General features: G+C 49.2%; 2 protein-coding genes across 5 annotated transcripts in view; both read left to right on the top strand.

The window, feature by feature from the left end:
* PRPF31 (pre-mRNA processing factor 31) overlaps positions 1-1,878 on the top strand; it is a 34,654-nt gene extending 32,776 nt beyond the window's left edge. For 2 of the 4 annotated variants that reach the window (XM_085045643.1, XM_085045642.1), the window contains exons 6-7: positions 62-978; positions 1,081-1,878. In XM_085045643.1, coding sequence (XP_084901769.1) covers positions 62-978; positions 1,081-1,863 — 1,700 coding nt within the window. In that variant the 3' untranslated portion in view covers positions 1,864-1,878. Of the gene's footprint in view, positions 1-61; positions 979-1,080 lie in introns of those variants that run through there. The other 2 variants (XM_085045644.1, XM_085045645.1) reach the window with 2 other exon arrangements.
* A 1,195-nt stretch (positions 1,879-3,073) lies between these two features.
* Positions 3,074-13,138, top strand: part of CNOT3 (CCR4-NOT transcription complex subunit 3) — a 49,191-nt gene continuing 39,126 nt past the window's right edge. The window contains exons 1-3 of the mRNA XM_085045668.1: positions 3,074-3,302; positions 11,099-11,155; positions 11,999-12,066. Of these exons, the coding sequence (XP_084901794.1) occupies positions 11,131-11,155; positions 11,999-12,066 (93 nt within the window). The 5' untranslated portion in view covers positions 3,074-3,302; positions 11,099-11,130. The remainder of the gene's footprint in view (positions 3,303-11,098; positions 11,156-11,998; positions 12,067-13,138) is intronic.

Here is a 13,138-nt window from a genome sequence, read left to right as displayed (position 1 = left end):
ATCCCCCAAAATTCCCAAAAATTCCCCAAAATCCCCCAAATTTCCCCCAAAATCCCCTCAGGGTTTGGAGATTGTGAACCCTCAGGCTGCAGAGAAGAAAGTCGCCGAAGCAAACCAGAAATATTTCTCCAGCATGGCAGAGTTCCTCAAGGTCAAGGGCGAGAGGAGTGGGGTGCCCACGCCCCCCTGACACCCCAAAATTCACCCCAAAATTCCCCCAAATTCCAGCCCAAAATTCCCACAAATTCACCCCAAAATTCCCCAAAAATTCACCCCAAAATTCCTCAAAATTCCCCCAAATTCCAGCCCAAAATTCCCACAAATTTACCCCAAAATTCCCAAAAATTCCACCCCAAAATTCCCAAAAATTCACCCCAAAATTCCTCAAAATTCCCCCAAATTCCAGCCCAAAATTCCCAAAAATTCACCCCAAAATTCCCCAAAAATTCCCAAAAATTTACCCAAAAATTCCCCCCAAAATCCACCCCAAAATTCCTGGGAAATTCCCCAAAATTTCACCCCAAAATTCTCTGGAAATTCCCAAATTTCACCCCAAATTCCAGCCCAAAATTGCTGGGAAATCCCCAAAATTCCCCCAAATTCCACCCCAAAATTCCCCAAAATCCACCCAAAAATTCCCCAAAATTCCTGGGAAATTTCACCCCAAAATTCCCCCAACTTCCCGGGAAATTCCACCCCAAATTCACCCCAAAATTCCCAAAAATTCCAATCCGAAATTCCCCCAAATTCCATCCCAAAATCCCTCAAATTCCACCCCAAAATTCCCCAAATGTCCCGGGAAATTCCACCCCAAATTCACCCCAAAATTCCCAAAAATTCAACCTCAAAATCCCCCAAATTCCACACCAAAATTATCCCAAAATCCACCCAAAAATTCCTGGGAAATTCCATCCGAAATTCACCCCAAAATTCCCAAAAATTCCAGCCCAAAATCACCTGGAAATCCCCAAATTTCACCTCAAAATTCCCCGAAATTTCACCCCAAATTTCACCCCAAAATCCCCCAAATTTCACCCCAAAATTCCCTCAAATTCTCCCCAAAATTCCCAAAGATTTCACCCCAAAATTCCCCCAAATTTCACCCCAAATTCACCCCAAAATTCTCCCAAATTCACCCCAAAATTCCCAAAAAATTCCAGCCCAAAATCACCTGGAAATCCCCAAATTCCACCCCAAAATCCCCCAAAATTCCCAGGAAATTCCACCCCAAATTCACCCCAAAATTCCTCCAAATTTCACCCCAAATTCCCAGGAAATTCCCAAATTCCACTCAAATTTCCTGGGAAATTCCCAAATTCCGCTGCCTCCCTTCTTATCCATCAGATTTTGGGGTTTGGGGAAGTTTTTTTGGGAAGTTGGAGGAAGTTTTGGGGAATTTTGGGGAAGTTTTTTTGGGGAATTTTGGGGTCAAATGGGACAAATTTGGGGTTTTCATCCCCTGGGATCCCAAAATTTCACCCCAAATTTCCAAGAAATCCCCAAATTCCACCCCAAAATCCTCCAAATTCCCAGGAAATTCCCAAATTCCACTCCCTCCCTTCTCATCCATCAGAATTTGGGGTTTGGGGAAGTTTTGGGGAATTTTGGGGAAGGTTTTGGGGGAGTTTTGGGGTCAAATGGGACAAATTTGGGGTTTTCACCCCCCTGGGATCCCAAAAATCCCCCAAATTCTGGGAAAATCCCCAAATTTCACCCCAAATTCCCCCAAATTCCCAAGATTTTGCCCCAATCCTCCCTGAGTGTGATTTTCCTGAATTTTTTATAAATATTGGAATTTGTGTTTGGAGTGTTTTCGGGGAATTTTGGGGGAATTTGGGGTCTTGTGGATTTTGGGAGTTTTAGGGGAATTTGGGGTGATTTGGGTGGATTTGGGGGTTTTTGGGTGGATTTTGGGGTGGTTTGGGTGGAATTTGGGTCATTTTTGGGGAGATTTTGGGGTGGTTTGGGTGGATTTTGGAGTTTTTAGATGATTTTTGGGGTTTTTGGATGGATTTTGGGTGGTTTTGGGTGAATTTTGGAAGTTTTAGGGGAAATTTGGGGTGATTTGGGTGGATTTTGGGTGGTTTGGGTGGATTTTGGGGTTTTTAGATATTTTTTGGGGTTTTTGGATGGATTTTGGGGGTTTTTGGGTGGATTTTGGGATGGTTTTGGGTGGATTTTTGGGTTTTTGGATGGATTTTGGGGGTTTTTGGGTGGATTTTGGGGTGATTTGGATGGATTTTGGGTCATTTTTGGGGGGATTTTGGGGGTTTTTGGGTGGCTTTCGGGGTTTTTGGATGGGTTTTTGGGGTTTTGGGGTTTTCTGGATGAATTTTGGGTGATCCTGGATGTTTTTGTGGGATTTTGGGGTATTTTTGGAGGATTTTGCATTGTTTTTATGGGATTTTGGGTGATTTTTGTGTGATTTTGGGGTATTTTCATGGGATTTTGGGTTTTTTATGGGATTTTGGGTTATTTCTGTGGGATTTTGGGGTATTTTTGTTGCATTTTGGGTGATTTTCATGGGATTTTGGGTGTTTTTCATGGGATTTTTAGGGTATTTTTGGGGATTTTGGTCATCCCCACCCCAGCCCCGCCCCTAGGCGTGGCTCTCCGCCCATCCCGCCCTCCTATTGGTCACCTCCCTTTGATTGACACCTCAGCCGGTTTGGCCACGCCCCCTCGCGCTGCGGGCGGTTATTGGCTCCCCGCGCCAGCAGCCAGCCAATGGGAGACGAGCTCCGGGCGTGGCCCCGCCCCTTCAGCCAATCACAGCCGGCTGCGCCCCTCCCGCCGCGCTCTGATTGACGCCGCTCTCAGCCAATAGGAAGCGGTCGTGTTGGTTCGGCCCCGCCTTGTGGGCGTGGCTTCGACACCACCCCGCCCCTTTCCCTCTCCAAACAGCGCTCAGCCAATAGGAACGCGGCGACGCTTTGATTGACAGCTCCGCGAGGCGGGGGCGCCGTTCGCCGCTTCCTCCCGCCTTCTCCCTCCGCCAACCAATCACCATCCGCCGTTCGCTGACTGGCGTGGCGATCGACCAATCAGCGCGCGCTCTGGGCGGGCAGGGCGGGGCGGCGGCCTGAGGGGGACGCCGCCATCTTGGATGCCGCCGCGGCCGAGTCGAGGCTGAGCGAAGGGAGAGAGGAGGAGAGGAAAGGAGGAAAGGAAGAGCAAGCGGCGGCGATCCCGCGAGCCGCGCCGCTATCGCGACACACACACACTATCGCGACACACACACACTGTCGTCGCCACTCCATCGCGGCGCCATCGCGATTCTCCGCCCGGGCGGCGAGGCTGCGGTGAGCGCGGGGAGAGGCGGAGGGGGCTGAGGGCGCTGAGGGGAGGCGAAGGGCCTGAGGGGATCTATAGGGTTCTGTAAGGGATGGAGGGCTGCGTGAGGGGTCAGTAGGGGTGGTAAGGTATGTACAGAGGATTTATGAGCGGATATAGGGGTTTGGGGTTGTGTAGGAGGCCCTGAGGGGATTGGGATGAGGGGGGGTGGCGCTGAGGGGAGGCGAAGGGCCTGAGGGGTCTATAGGGGTTCTATAGGGTTCTATAAGGTTCTATAAGGGATGGAGGGCTGCGTTGGGGGTCAATAGGGATGTTAAAGTACGTATAGAGAGTTTTTGGGGGGCTATAGGGGTTTTGGGGTTGTTCAGGAGGCCCTGAGGGGGTTGGCGGGAGGGGGGGCGGCGCTGAGGGGAGGCGAAGGGCCTGAGGGGATCTATAGGGGATATAGGGGTCTGGAGGGGTCTATAGGGGATGGAGGGCTGCGTTAGGGGTTTATAGGGGTGTTAAGGTGTTTAGGTGGGGCTATAGGGGTTTTGGGGCTGTTTAGGAGGGATTTTAGGGGTTCTATAGGGGCCTAGAGGGGTCTATAAGGGTCTGTAGGGGATGGAGGGCTGCGTGAGGGCTTTATAGGGCCCTTTAGGTACGTATAGAGGGTTTCTGGGGGGGGCTATAGGGGTTTTGGGGCTGTTTAGGAGGGTTTTAGGGGGTCTATAGGGGTCTGTAGGGGATGGAGGGCTGCGTTAGGGGGTTGTAGGGCCCTTTAGGTACGTATAGAGGGTTTCTGGGGGGGCTATAGGGGGTTTGGGGCTGTTTAGGAGAGCTGTAGGGGTTCTATAGGGATCCATGTGAGAGTTTTTGGGGGGCTATAGGGGTTTTGGGGCTGTTCAGGAGGGTTTTAGGGGTCTACAGGGGCCTAGAGTGGTGTATAGGGGATGGAGGGCTTCATTAGGTGTTATAGGGCTGTTAAGGTGTTTATGTGGGGCTATAGGGGTTTTGGGGCTGTTTAGGGGGATTTTAGGGGTTCTATAGGGGCCTAGAGGGGTCTATAAGGGTCTGTAGGGTCTATAGGGCTGCGTTAGGGGTTTATAGGGCCTTTTAGGTATGTGTAGAGTGTTTCTGGGGGCTATAGGGGCTTTGAGGTTGTTCAGGAGGGTTTTAGGGGGTCTGTAGGGGCCTAGAGGGGTCTATAAGGGTCTGTAGGGGATGTAGGGCTGCGTTAAGAGGGTTATAGGGGTTTTAAGGTATGTATAGAGGGTTTCTGGGGGGCTATAGGGGTTTTGGGGCTGTTTAGGAGGGTTTTAGGGGTTCTATAGGGGCCTAGAGGGGTCTGTAGGGGATGAAAGGCTGCTGTTAGGGGGCTATAGGGGTATTTAGGTGTCTGTAAAGGGTTTATTGGGGGGCTATAGGGGTTTTTGGGGCTGTTTAGGGGGATTTTAGGGCTTCTATAGGGGCCTATAGGGGATGTAGGGCATCGTTAGGGGGCTATAGGGGTATTTAGGTGTCTGCAGATGGTTTGTTGTGGGATTTGGGGATCTTTGGGGTCGGCTGGGAGCTCTATAGGGTCTCTATAGGGGTCTGTGGGAGGGTTTGTGGGGGATATAGGGGTTTTGGGGTTTTGTAGGAGTTCTATAGGGGCTCTATAGGGGTCTGTGGGAGGGTTTATGGGGCTGTAGGGGTTTTGGGGGTTTTTTAGGAGTTCTATAGGGGCTCTATAGGGGTCTGTGGGAGGGTTTATGGGGCTGTAGGGGTTTTGGGGTTTTGTAGGAGTTCTATAGGGGCTCTATAGGGGTCTGTGGGAGGGTTTATGGGGCTGTAGGGGTTTTGGGGGTTTTTTAGGTGTTCTATAGGGGCTCTATTGGGGTCTGTGGGAGGGTTTGTGGGGGATATAGGGGTTTTGGGGTTTTTTTAGGAGTTCTATAGGGGCTCTATAGGGGTCTGTGGGAGGGTTTATTGGACTATAGGGGTTTTGGGGTTTTTCAGGAGTTCTATAGGGGCTCTATAGGGGTCTGTGGGAGGGTTTATGGGGCTGTAGGGGTTTTGGGGGTTTTTTAGGAGTTCTATAGGGGCTCTATAGGGGTCTGTGGGAGGGTTTGTGGGGGATATAGGGGTTTTGGGGTTTTTTTAGGAGTTCTATAGGGGCTCTATAGGGGTCTGTGGGAGGGTTTATTGGACTATAGGGGTTTTGGGGTTTTTCAGGAGTTCTATAGGGGCTCTATAGGGGTCTGTGGGAGGGTTTATGGGGCTGTAGGGGTTTTGGGGGTTTTTTAGGAGTTCTATAGGGGCTCTATAGGGGTCTGTGGGAGGGTTTATTGGGCTATAGGGGGGTTTGGGGTTTTTCATTAGGGCCATAGGGGTTCTCTAGGGGTCTATAGGGGCTGTAGGGCTGCGTTAGGGGTTTATATAGGGTTTATGGGGGTCTATAGGGGTTTTGGGGCTCTCTAGGAGGGTTATAGGGGCTCTATAGGGGTCTGTGGGAGGCTAAAAGGGTCTTTAGGGGTCTTTAGGGGTTCTATAGGGGCACTGTGGGGCTATAAGGGGTTTATAGGCTCTATAGGGGTGTGTGAGGGGCTGGAGGGATCTATAGGGTCTCTGTGGGGTTTTTTGGGTTCTCTAGGGTATCTTTAGGGGATTTATGGATGTCTATAGGGATTTATAGAGGGTTTGGAGGAGTCTGTAGGGGGCTGTGGGGGTCTATAGGGGATCTGTGGGGTTTTGTAGGGGATCTGTGGGGTCTGTATGGGATGTATGGGGTCTGTAGGGGATCTGTGGGGTCTGTAGGGGATCTGTGGGGTCTGTATGGGATCTGTGGGGTCTGTATGGGATCTGTGGGGTCTGTAGGGGATCTGTGGGGTCTGTAGGGGATCTGTGGGGTCTGTATGGGATCTATGGGTTCTGTAGGGGATCTATGGGGTTCTATAGGGGATCTATGGGGTTCTATATGGGATCTGTGGGGGTCTGTAGGGGATCTGTGGGTTCTATATGGGATCCATGGGGGTTTATGGAGCTCTGTAGGGTCCATAGGGGATCTCTAGGGGATCTATAGGGGTTGTGGAGCAGTCTGTGGGGCCTTGCAGGGTCTATAGAGACTCTCTATGGGGTCTGTGGAGCTCTATAAGGGATTGATGGGATCTATAGGGGATCTCTATGGGATCTATGGGGGTCTGTGGGGGATTTATGGGGTCTATAGGAGGTCTATAAGGGGTCTGTGGGGCCTTGCAGGGTCTATAGGGGTTCTGTATGGGATCTATGGAGCTCTATAGGGGATTTATGGGGTCCATAGGGGTATATAGGGGATCTGTAGGGGTTCTGTGGGGGTCTATAGGGGATTTTTGGGGTCCGTAGGGGTTCTGTGTGGGGTCTGTAGAGCTCTATAGGGGATTTATATTGTCCATAGGGGTTCTGTGGGGGGTCTGTGGAGCTCTATAGGGGATCTCTATGAGGTCTGTGGAGCTCTTTAGGGGATTTTTGGGGTCTATAGGGGATGGATGGGGTCCATAGGGGTTCTCTATGGGATCTATGGGGGTCTGTAGGGGATTTTTGGGGTCCATAGGGGTTCTCTATGGGGTCTGTGGAGCCCTATAGGGGATCTATAGTGTCCATAGGGGATCTCTATGGGGTCTATAGGATTCTCTATGTGGTCTGTGGAGCTCTATAGGGGATTTATTGCGTCTATAGGGTTCTCTATGGGGTCTGTGGGGCTCTATAGGGGATTTTTGGGGTCTGTAGGGGATCTCTATGGAGCTCTATAGGAGATTTATGGTGTCTATAGGGTTCTCTATGTGGTGTGTGGAGCTCTATAGGGGATTTTTGGGGTCCATAGGGGTTCTCTATGGGGTCTGTGGAGCTCTATAGGGGATTTATGGGGTCCATAGGGGTTCTCTGTGGGATCTGTGGGGCTCTATAGGGGATTTATGGGGTCTATAGGGGATTTATGGTGTCTATAGGGTTCTCTATGTGGTCTGTGGAGCTCTATAGGGGATTTTTGGGGTCCATAGGGGTTCTCTATGGGGTCTGTGGAGCTCTATAGGGGATTTATGGGGTCCATAGGGGTTCTCTGTGGGATCTGTGGGGCTCTATAGGGGATTTATGGGGTCTATAGGGGATTTATGGTGTCTATAGGGTTCTCTATGTGGTCTGTGGAGCTCTATAGGGGATTTTTGGGATCCATAGGGGATCTCTATGGGGTCTGTGGAGCTCTATAGGGGATTGATGGGATCCACAGGGGATCTCCATGGGGTCTATAGGGGATTTATGGGGTCTATAGGGTTCTCTATGGGGTCTATAGGGTTGCTCTATGGAGTCTGTGGAGCTCTATAGGGGATTTTTGGGGTCTGTTGGGGTTCTCTATGGGGTCTGTGGAGCTCCATAGGGGATTTATGGGGTCTGTGGAGCTCTATAGGGGATTTCTGGGGTCCATAGGGGATCTCCATGGGGTCTGTAGGGGATTTATGGTGTCTATAGGGTTCTCTGTGGGGTCTGTGGGGCTCTATAGGGGATCTCTATGGGGTCTGTGGAGCTCTATAGGGGATTTCTGGGGTCCATAGGGGATCTCTATGGGGTCTATAGGGTTCTCTGTGGGGTCTATAGGGTATTTTTGGGGTCTGTAGGGGTTCTCTATGGGGTCTATAGGGTTCTCTGTGGGGTCTGTGGAGCTCTACAGGGGATTTTTGGGGTCCATAGGGGTTCTGTGTGGAGTCTGTGGGGCTCTATAGGGGATTGATGGGGTCTGTGGAGCTCTATAGGGGATCTATAGTGTCCATAGGGGTTCTCTATGGGGTCTATAGGGGATCTATGGGGTTTATAGGGGTTCTGTGTGGAGTCTGTGGGGCTCTATAGGGGATTTATGGGGTCTGTGGAGCTCTATAGGGGATTTATGGGGTCTCTAGGGGTTCTCTGTGGGGTCTGTGGAGCTCTATATGGGATCTCTATGGGGTCTGTAGGGGTTCTCTATGGGATCTGTGGGGCTCTATAGGGGATTTTTGGGGTCCATAGGGGTTCTGTATGGGGTCTGTGGGGCTCTATAGGGGATTTTTGGGGTCCATAGGGGTTCTCTATGGGGTCTGTGGGGTCTATAGGGGATTTATGGGGCCTGTAGGGGTTCTCTATGGGGTCTATAGGGGATTTTTGGTGTCTATAGGGTTCTCTATGGGGTCTATAGGGGATTTATGGGGTCTATAGGGTTGCTCTATGGGGTCTATAGGGGATTTATGGGGTCTATAGGGTTCTCTATGGGGTCTATAGGGTTTTCTATGGGGTCTTTGGAGCTCTATAGGGGATTTTTGGGGTCTATAGGGGATTTATGGTGCCCATAGGGGTATATAGGGGGCCTGTAGAGGATCCATAGGGGTCTGTTGGATTCTCTGGGGGTCTGTAGGGCTCTGTGTGAGATCTGTATGGAATCCATGGGGTTTCCATATGGGATCTGTGGGGTTCTATAGGGGATCTATGGGGTTCTGTGGGGTTCTATAGGGGATCTATGGGGGTCCATATAGGATCTATGGGGTCTATAGGGGATTTATGGGGTCTGTAGGGGATCTGTAGAGGATCCATAGGGCTCCATTGGATTCCATAGGGCTCTGTGGAGCTCTATAGGGTTTCATGGTGTCCATAGGGGTCTCTATGGGGTCTGTAGGGGATCCATAGGGGATTTTGGGACCCTATAGGGCTGTCTGTAGGGGATTTGAGGAGGGGAGGATCTGTAGGGCTGATTTTGGGGTCTCCAGGGGGCTCTGAATTGGGATTTTGGGGTCTGCAGGGTGATTTGGGAGGATTTTGGGGTCTGAAGGGTAACTTTGGGAGGATTTTGGGTAATTTGGGGAGGATTTTGGGTAATTTGGGGAGGATTTTGGGTAAATTTGTGAGGATTTTGGGCAATTTAGGGAGGATTTTGGGGTCTGCAGGGTAATTTGGGGGGATTTTGGGGTCTGAAGGGTAATTTTGGGAGGATTTTGGGTAATTTTGGGAGGATTTTGGGGTCTGAAGGAGGATTTTGGAAGGATTTTGGGAGATTTTGGGAGGATTTTGGGGTCTGCAGGGTGTTTTTGGGAGGATTTTGGGATCTGAAGGGCATTTTGGGGTCTGCAGGGTGATTTTGGGGTCTGAAGGGTAATTTTGGGGTGGATTTTGGTGTCTACAGGGTGATTTTGGGAGGATTTTGGGTAATTTGGGGAGGATTTTGGGGTCTGCAGGGTAATTTGGGAGGATTTTGGGGTCTGAAGAGTGATTTTGGGAAATTTTGGGAGATTTTGGGTAATTTTAGGAGGATTTTGGGGTCTGCAGGGTAATTTGGGAGGATTTTGGGAGATTTTGGGTAGTTTTGGGAGGATTTTGGAGGATTTTGGGAGGATTTTGGAGGATTTTGAGTGGTTTTGGGAGAATTTTGGGGAGGATTTTGGGGTCTGCAGGGTGATTTGGGGAGGATTTTGGAGAATTTTGGGTAGTTTTGGGAGGATTTTGGAGGATTTTGGGTAGTTTTGGGAGGATTTTGGGGTCTGAAGGGTAATTTTGGGAGGATTTTGGGGTTTGCAGGTGGATTTTGGGGTCTGAAGAGTAGCTTTGGGGAGGATTTTGGGGTCTGGAGGGGAATTTGGGGAGGATTTGGGGAGGATTTTGGGTAATTTGGGAGGATTTTGGCGTCTGAAGAGTGATTTTGGGAGGATTTTGGAGGATTTTGGGAGATTTTGGGTAATTTTGGGGAGGATTTTGGGATCTGAAGGAGGATTTTGGGGTCTGTAGGGTGATTTTGGGAGGATTTTGGAGGATTTGGGGTAAAGTTGGGAGGATTTTGGGGTCTGTAGGATAATTTGGGAGGATTTTGGGGTCTGCAGGAGTAATTTTGGGAGGATTTTGGGGTCTAGACGAGTGATTTTGGGAAATTTTGGGTAATTTTGGGAAACTTTGGGAGGATTTTGGGAGATTTTGGGAGGATTTTGGGAGATTTTGGGAGGATTTTGGGGTCTGCAGGGTGATTTTGGGAGGATTTTGGGTAATTTTGGGAGGATTTTGGAGGATTTTGGGTAGTTTTGGGAGGATTTTGGGGTCTGAAGAGTAACTTTGGGGAGGATTTTGGGGTCTGGAGGGGAATTTGGGGAGGATTTGGGGAGGACTTTGGGTAATTTGGGAGGATTTTGGCATCTGAAGAGTAATTTCGGGAGGATTTTGGAGGATTTCAGGAGGATTTTGGAGGATTTTGGGTAGTTTTGGGAGGATTTTGGGAGGATTTTGGAGGATTTGGGGTGAAGTTGGGAGGATTTTGGGGTCTGCAGGGTGATTTTGGGAGGATTTTGGGGTCTGAAGAGTAATTCTGGGAGGATTTTGGAGGGTTTTGGGAAACTTTGGGAGGATTTTGGGAGATTTTGGGTAAATTTGGGGTAATTTGGGAGGATTTTGGAGGATTTTGGGATGTTTTTGGGGTACTTTTAGGAGGATTTTGGAGGATTTTGGGTACTTTTGGGAGGATTTTGGGGTCTGAAGTGTAATTTTGGGTAGTTTTGGGGAGGATTTTGGGGTCTGCAGGGAGATTTTGGGAGGATTTTGGGGTCCTAAGGAGGATTTTGGGTAATTTGGGGTAATTTTGGGGTAATTTAGGGACATTTTGGGATAATTTTGGGGGATTTGGGGTAATTTTGGGATGTTTTTGGATGATTTTGGGATGTTTTTGGATGATTTGGGGTAAATTTGGGATGTTTTTGGAGGATTTTGGGATGTTTTTGGATGATTTGGGGTAAATTTTGGGATGTTTTTGGATGATTTTGGGGTAATTTGGGATGATTTTGGGTTAATTTTGGGCCATTTTGGGTTCCAGGCTCCCCTCAGTGATGCTCAGAGATCCCCAAGATGGCTGACAAGAGGAAACTGCAAGGTGAGCGGGAAACGCTCTGATTGGCTGGGAGCCTCTGGGTGTGGCCAGGAAACGCTCTGATTGGCTGGGAGGCTTTGGGTGTGGCTGAAGGAAAACTCTGATTGGCTGTGAGGTGCTGGGTGTGGCTGATGGATGCTCTGATTGGCTGTGGAGCTCTGGGTGTGGCCAGGAAAGGCGCTGATTGGCTGCGGGGCTGAAGGGCTGCTCTGATTGGTGGAGATACTTTGGGTGTGGCTAGGTGTGGTCAGTGTCTCTGATTGGCTGGAGGGCTCTGGGTGTGGCCATGGGATGCTCTGATTGGCTGTGGCAGTTTGGGTGTGGCTGAAAGGAGGCTCTGATTGGCTGTGAGGCTTTAGGTGTGGCCAGTGGGATTCTCTGATTGGCTGTGGTCAGTGGGAGGCTCTGATTGGCTGTGAGGTTCTGGGTGTGGCCATGAGAGGCTCTGATTGGCTGTGGAGCTCTGGGTGTGGCCATTGAATGACTCTGATTGGCTGTGGGGCTGTGGGTGTGGCCATGGGAGGCTCTGATTGGCTGTAGCAATGTGGGCGTGGCCATGGGAGGCTCTGATTGGCTATGATAGTTGGAGCGTGGCTGATGGGATTCTCTGATTGGCTGCGACGTCCTGGATGTGGCCACTGAATGCTCTGATTGGCTGCGAGGCTCTGGGTGTGGCCACAGGAGGCTGTGATTGGCTGTGACAGTTTGGGTGTGGCCGCGGGAGGCTCTGATTGGCTCTGTGGTCAATGGGAGGCTCTGATTGGTTGGGAGGCTCTGGGTGTGGCCGCGGGAGGCTGTGATTGGCTGTAGCCAAGTGGGCGTGGCCTGTCCCTGCCCCGCCCCCAGGTGAGATCGACAGGTGCCTCAAGAAGGTGTCAGAGGGAGTCGAGCAGTTCGAGGACATCTGGCAGAAGGTGAGGGGAAAAAAAACCCCAAAAACCCCAAAAAATAGCCAAAAAAACCTCAAAAACCCCAAAAAATAGCCAAAAAAACCTCAAAAATCCCCAAAATTACCCAAAAAACCTCCAAAACACCACCCAAAATAACCCCAAAAAACCCCAAAAATCCCAAAAAATAGCCAAAAAACCCCAAAAATCCCAAAAATTAGCCAAAAAAACCTCAAAAATCCCCAAAAAATAGCCAAAAAAACCTCAAAAATCCCAAAAAATAGCCAAAAAAACCTCAAAAATCCCCAAAAAATAGCCAAAAAAACCTCAAAAATCCCAAAAAATAGCCAAAAAAACCTCGAAAATCCCAAAAAATAGCCAAAAAAACCCCAAAAACCACCAAAAATCCCAAAAAATAGCCAAAAAAACCCCAAAAATCCCAAAAAATAGCCAAGAAACCCTCAAAAATCCCAAAAAATAGCCAAAAAAACCTCGAAAATCCCCAAAATTACCCAAAAAACCCCAAAAAAACCCCAAAAATTACCCAAAAATTACCCAAAAAACTCCAAAAATTACCCAAAAACTCCAAAAAACCCCAAAATCCCCAAAAACCCCAAAATACCCCCAAAAAACCCCCCAAAACCCCCCCAAAAATACCCCAAAAATACCAAAAAACCCCAAAAATCCCAAAAAATATCCAAAAAAAACCTCGAAAATCCCCAAAATTACCCAAAAAACTCCCAAAAACCACCCAAAATAACCCCAAAAAACCCCCAAAAATACCCAAAATAACCCTAAAAAACCCAAAAAATACCCAAAATAACCTGAAAAAGCCCCAAAAATTACCCAAAAAATCCCCAAAAATCCCCAATAAACCACCTCAAAAACACCCCAAAAAAACCCCCCAAAAAACTCCAAAAAAACCTCTAAATACCCCTAAAACCCCCTGAAAATCCCCCCAAAATTCCTAAAAATCCCCTAAAAAAACCCCAAAAAACCCCCTAAAAAAGCCCAGAAAAACCCCAAACTCCTCCCAAAAAATCCCCAAAAATAACCTAAAAAAACCCTCAAACCCTCCCCAAAAAAACCCTAAAAAACC

This window comes from Lichenostomus cassidix, unplaced genomic scaffold, assembly GCF_008360975.1.
Source record: "Lichenostomus cassidix isolate B80296 unplaced genomic scaffold, HeHo_3.0 HiC_scaffold_38, whole genome shotgun sequence".
NCBI lineage: Eukaryota > Metazoa > Chordata > Aves > Passeriformes > Meliphagidae > Lichenostomus > Lichenostomus cassidix.
The sequence above is the reverse complement of the archived record's forward strand: the minus strand, read 5'-3'. Positions and strand labels throughout refer to the sequence as shown.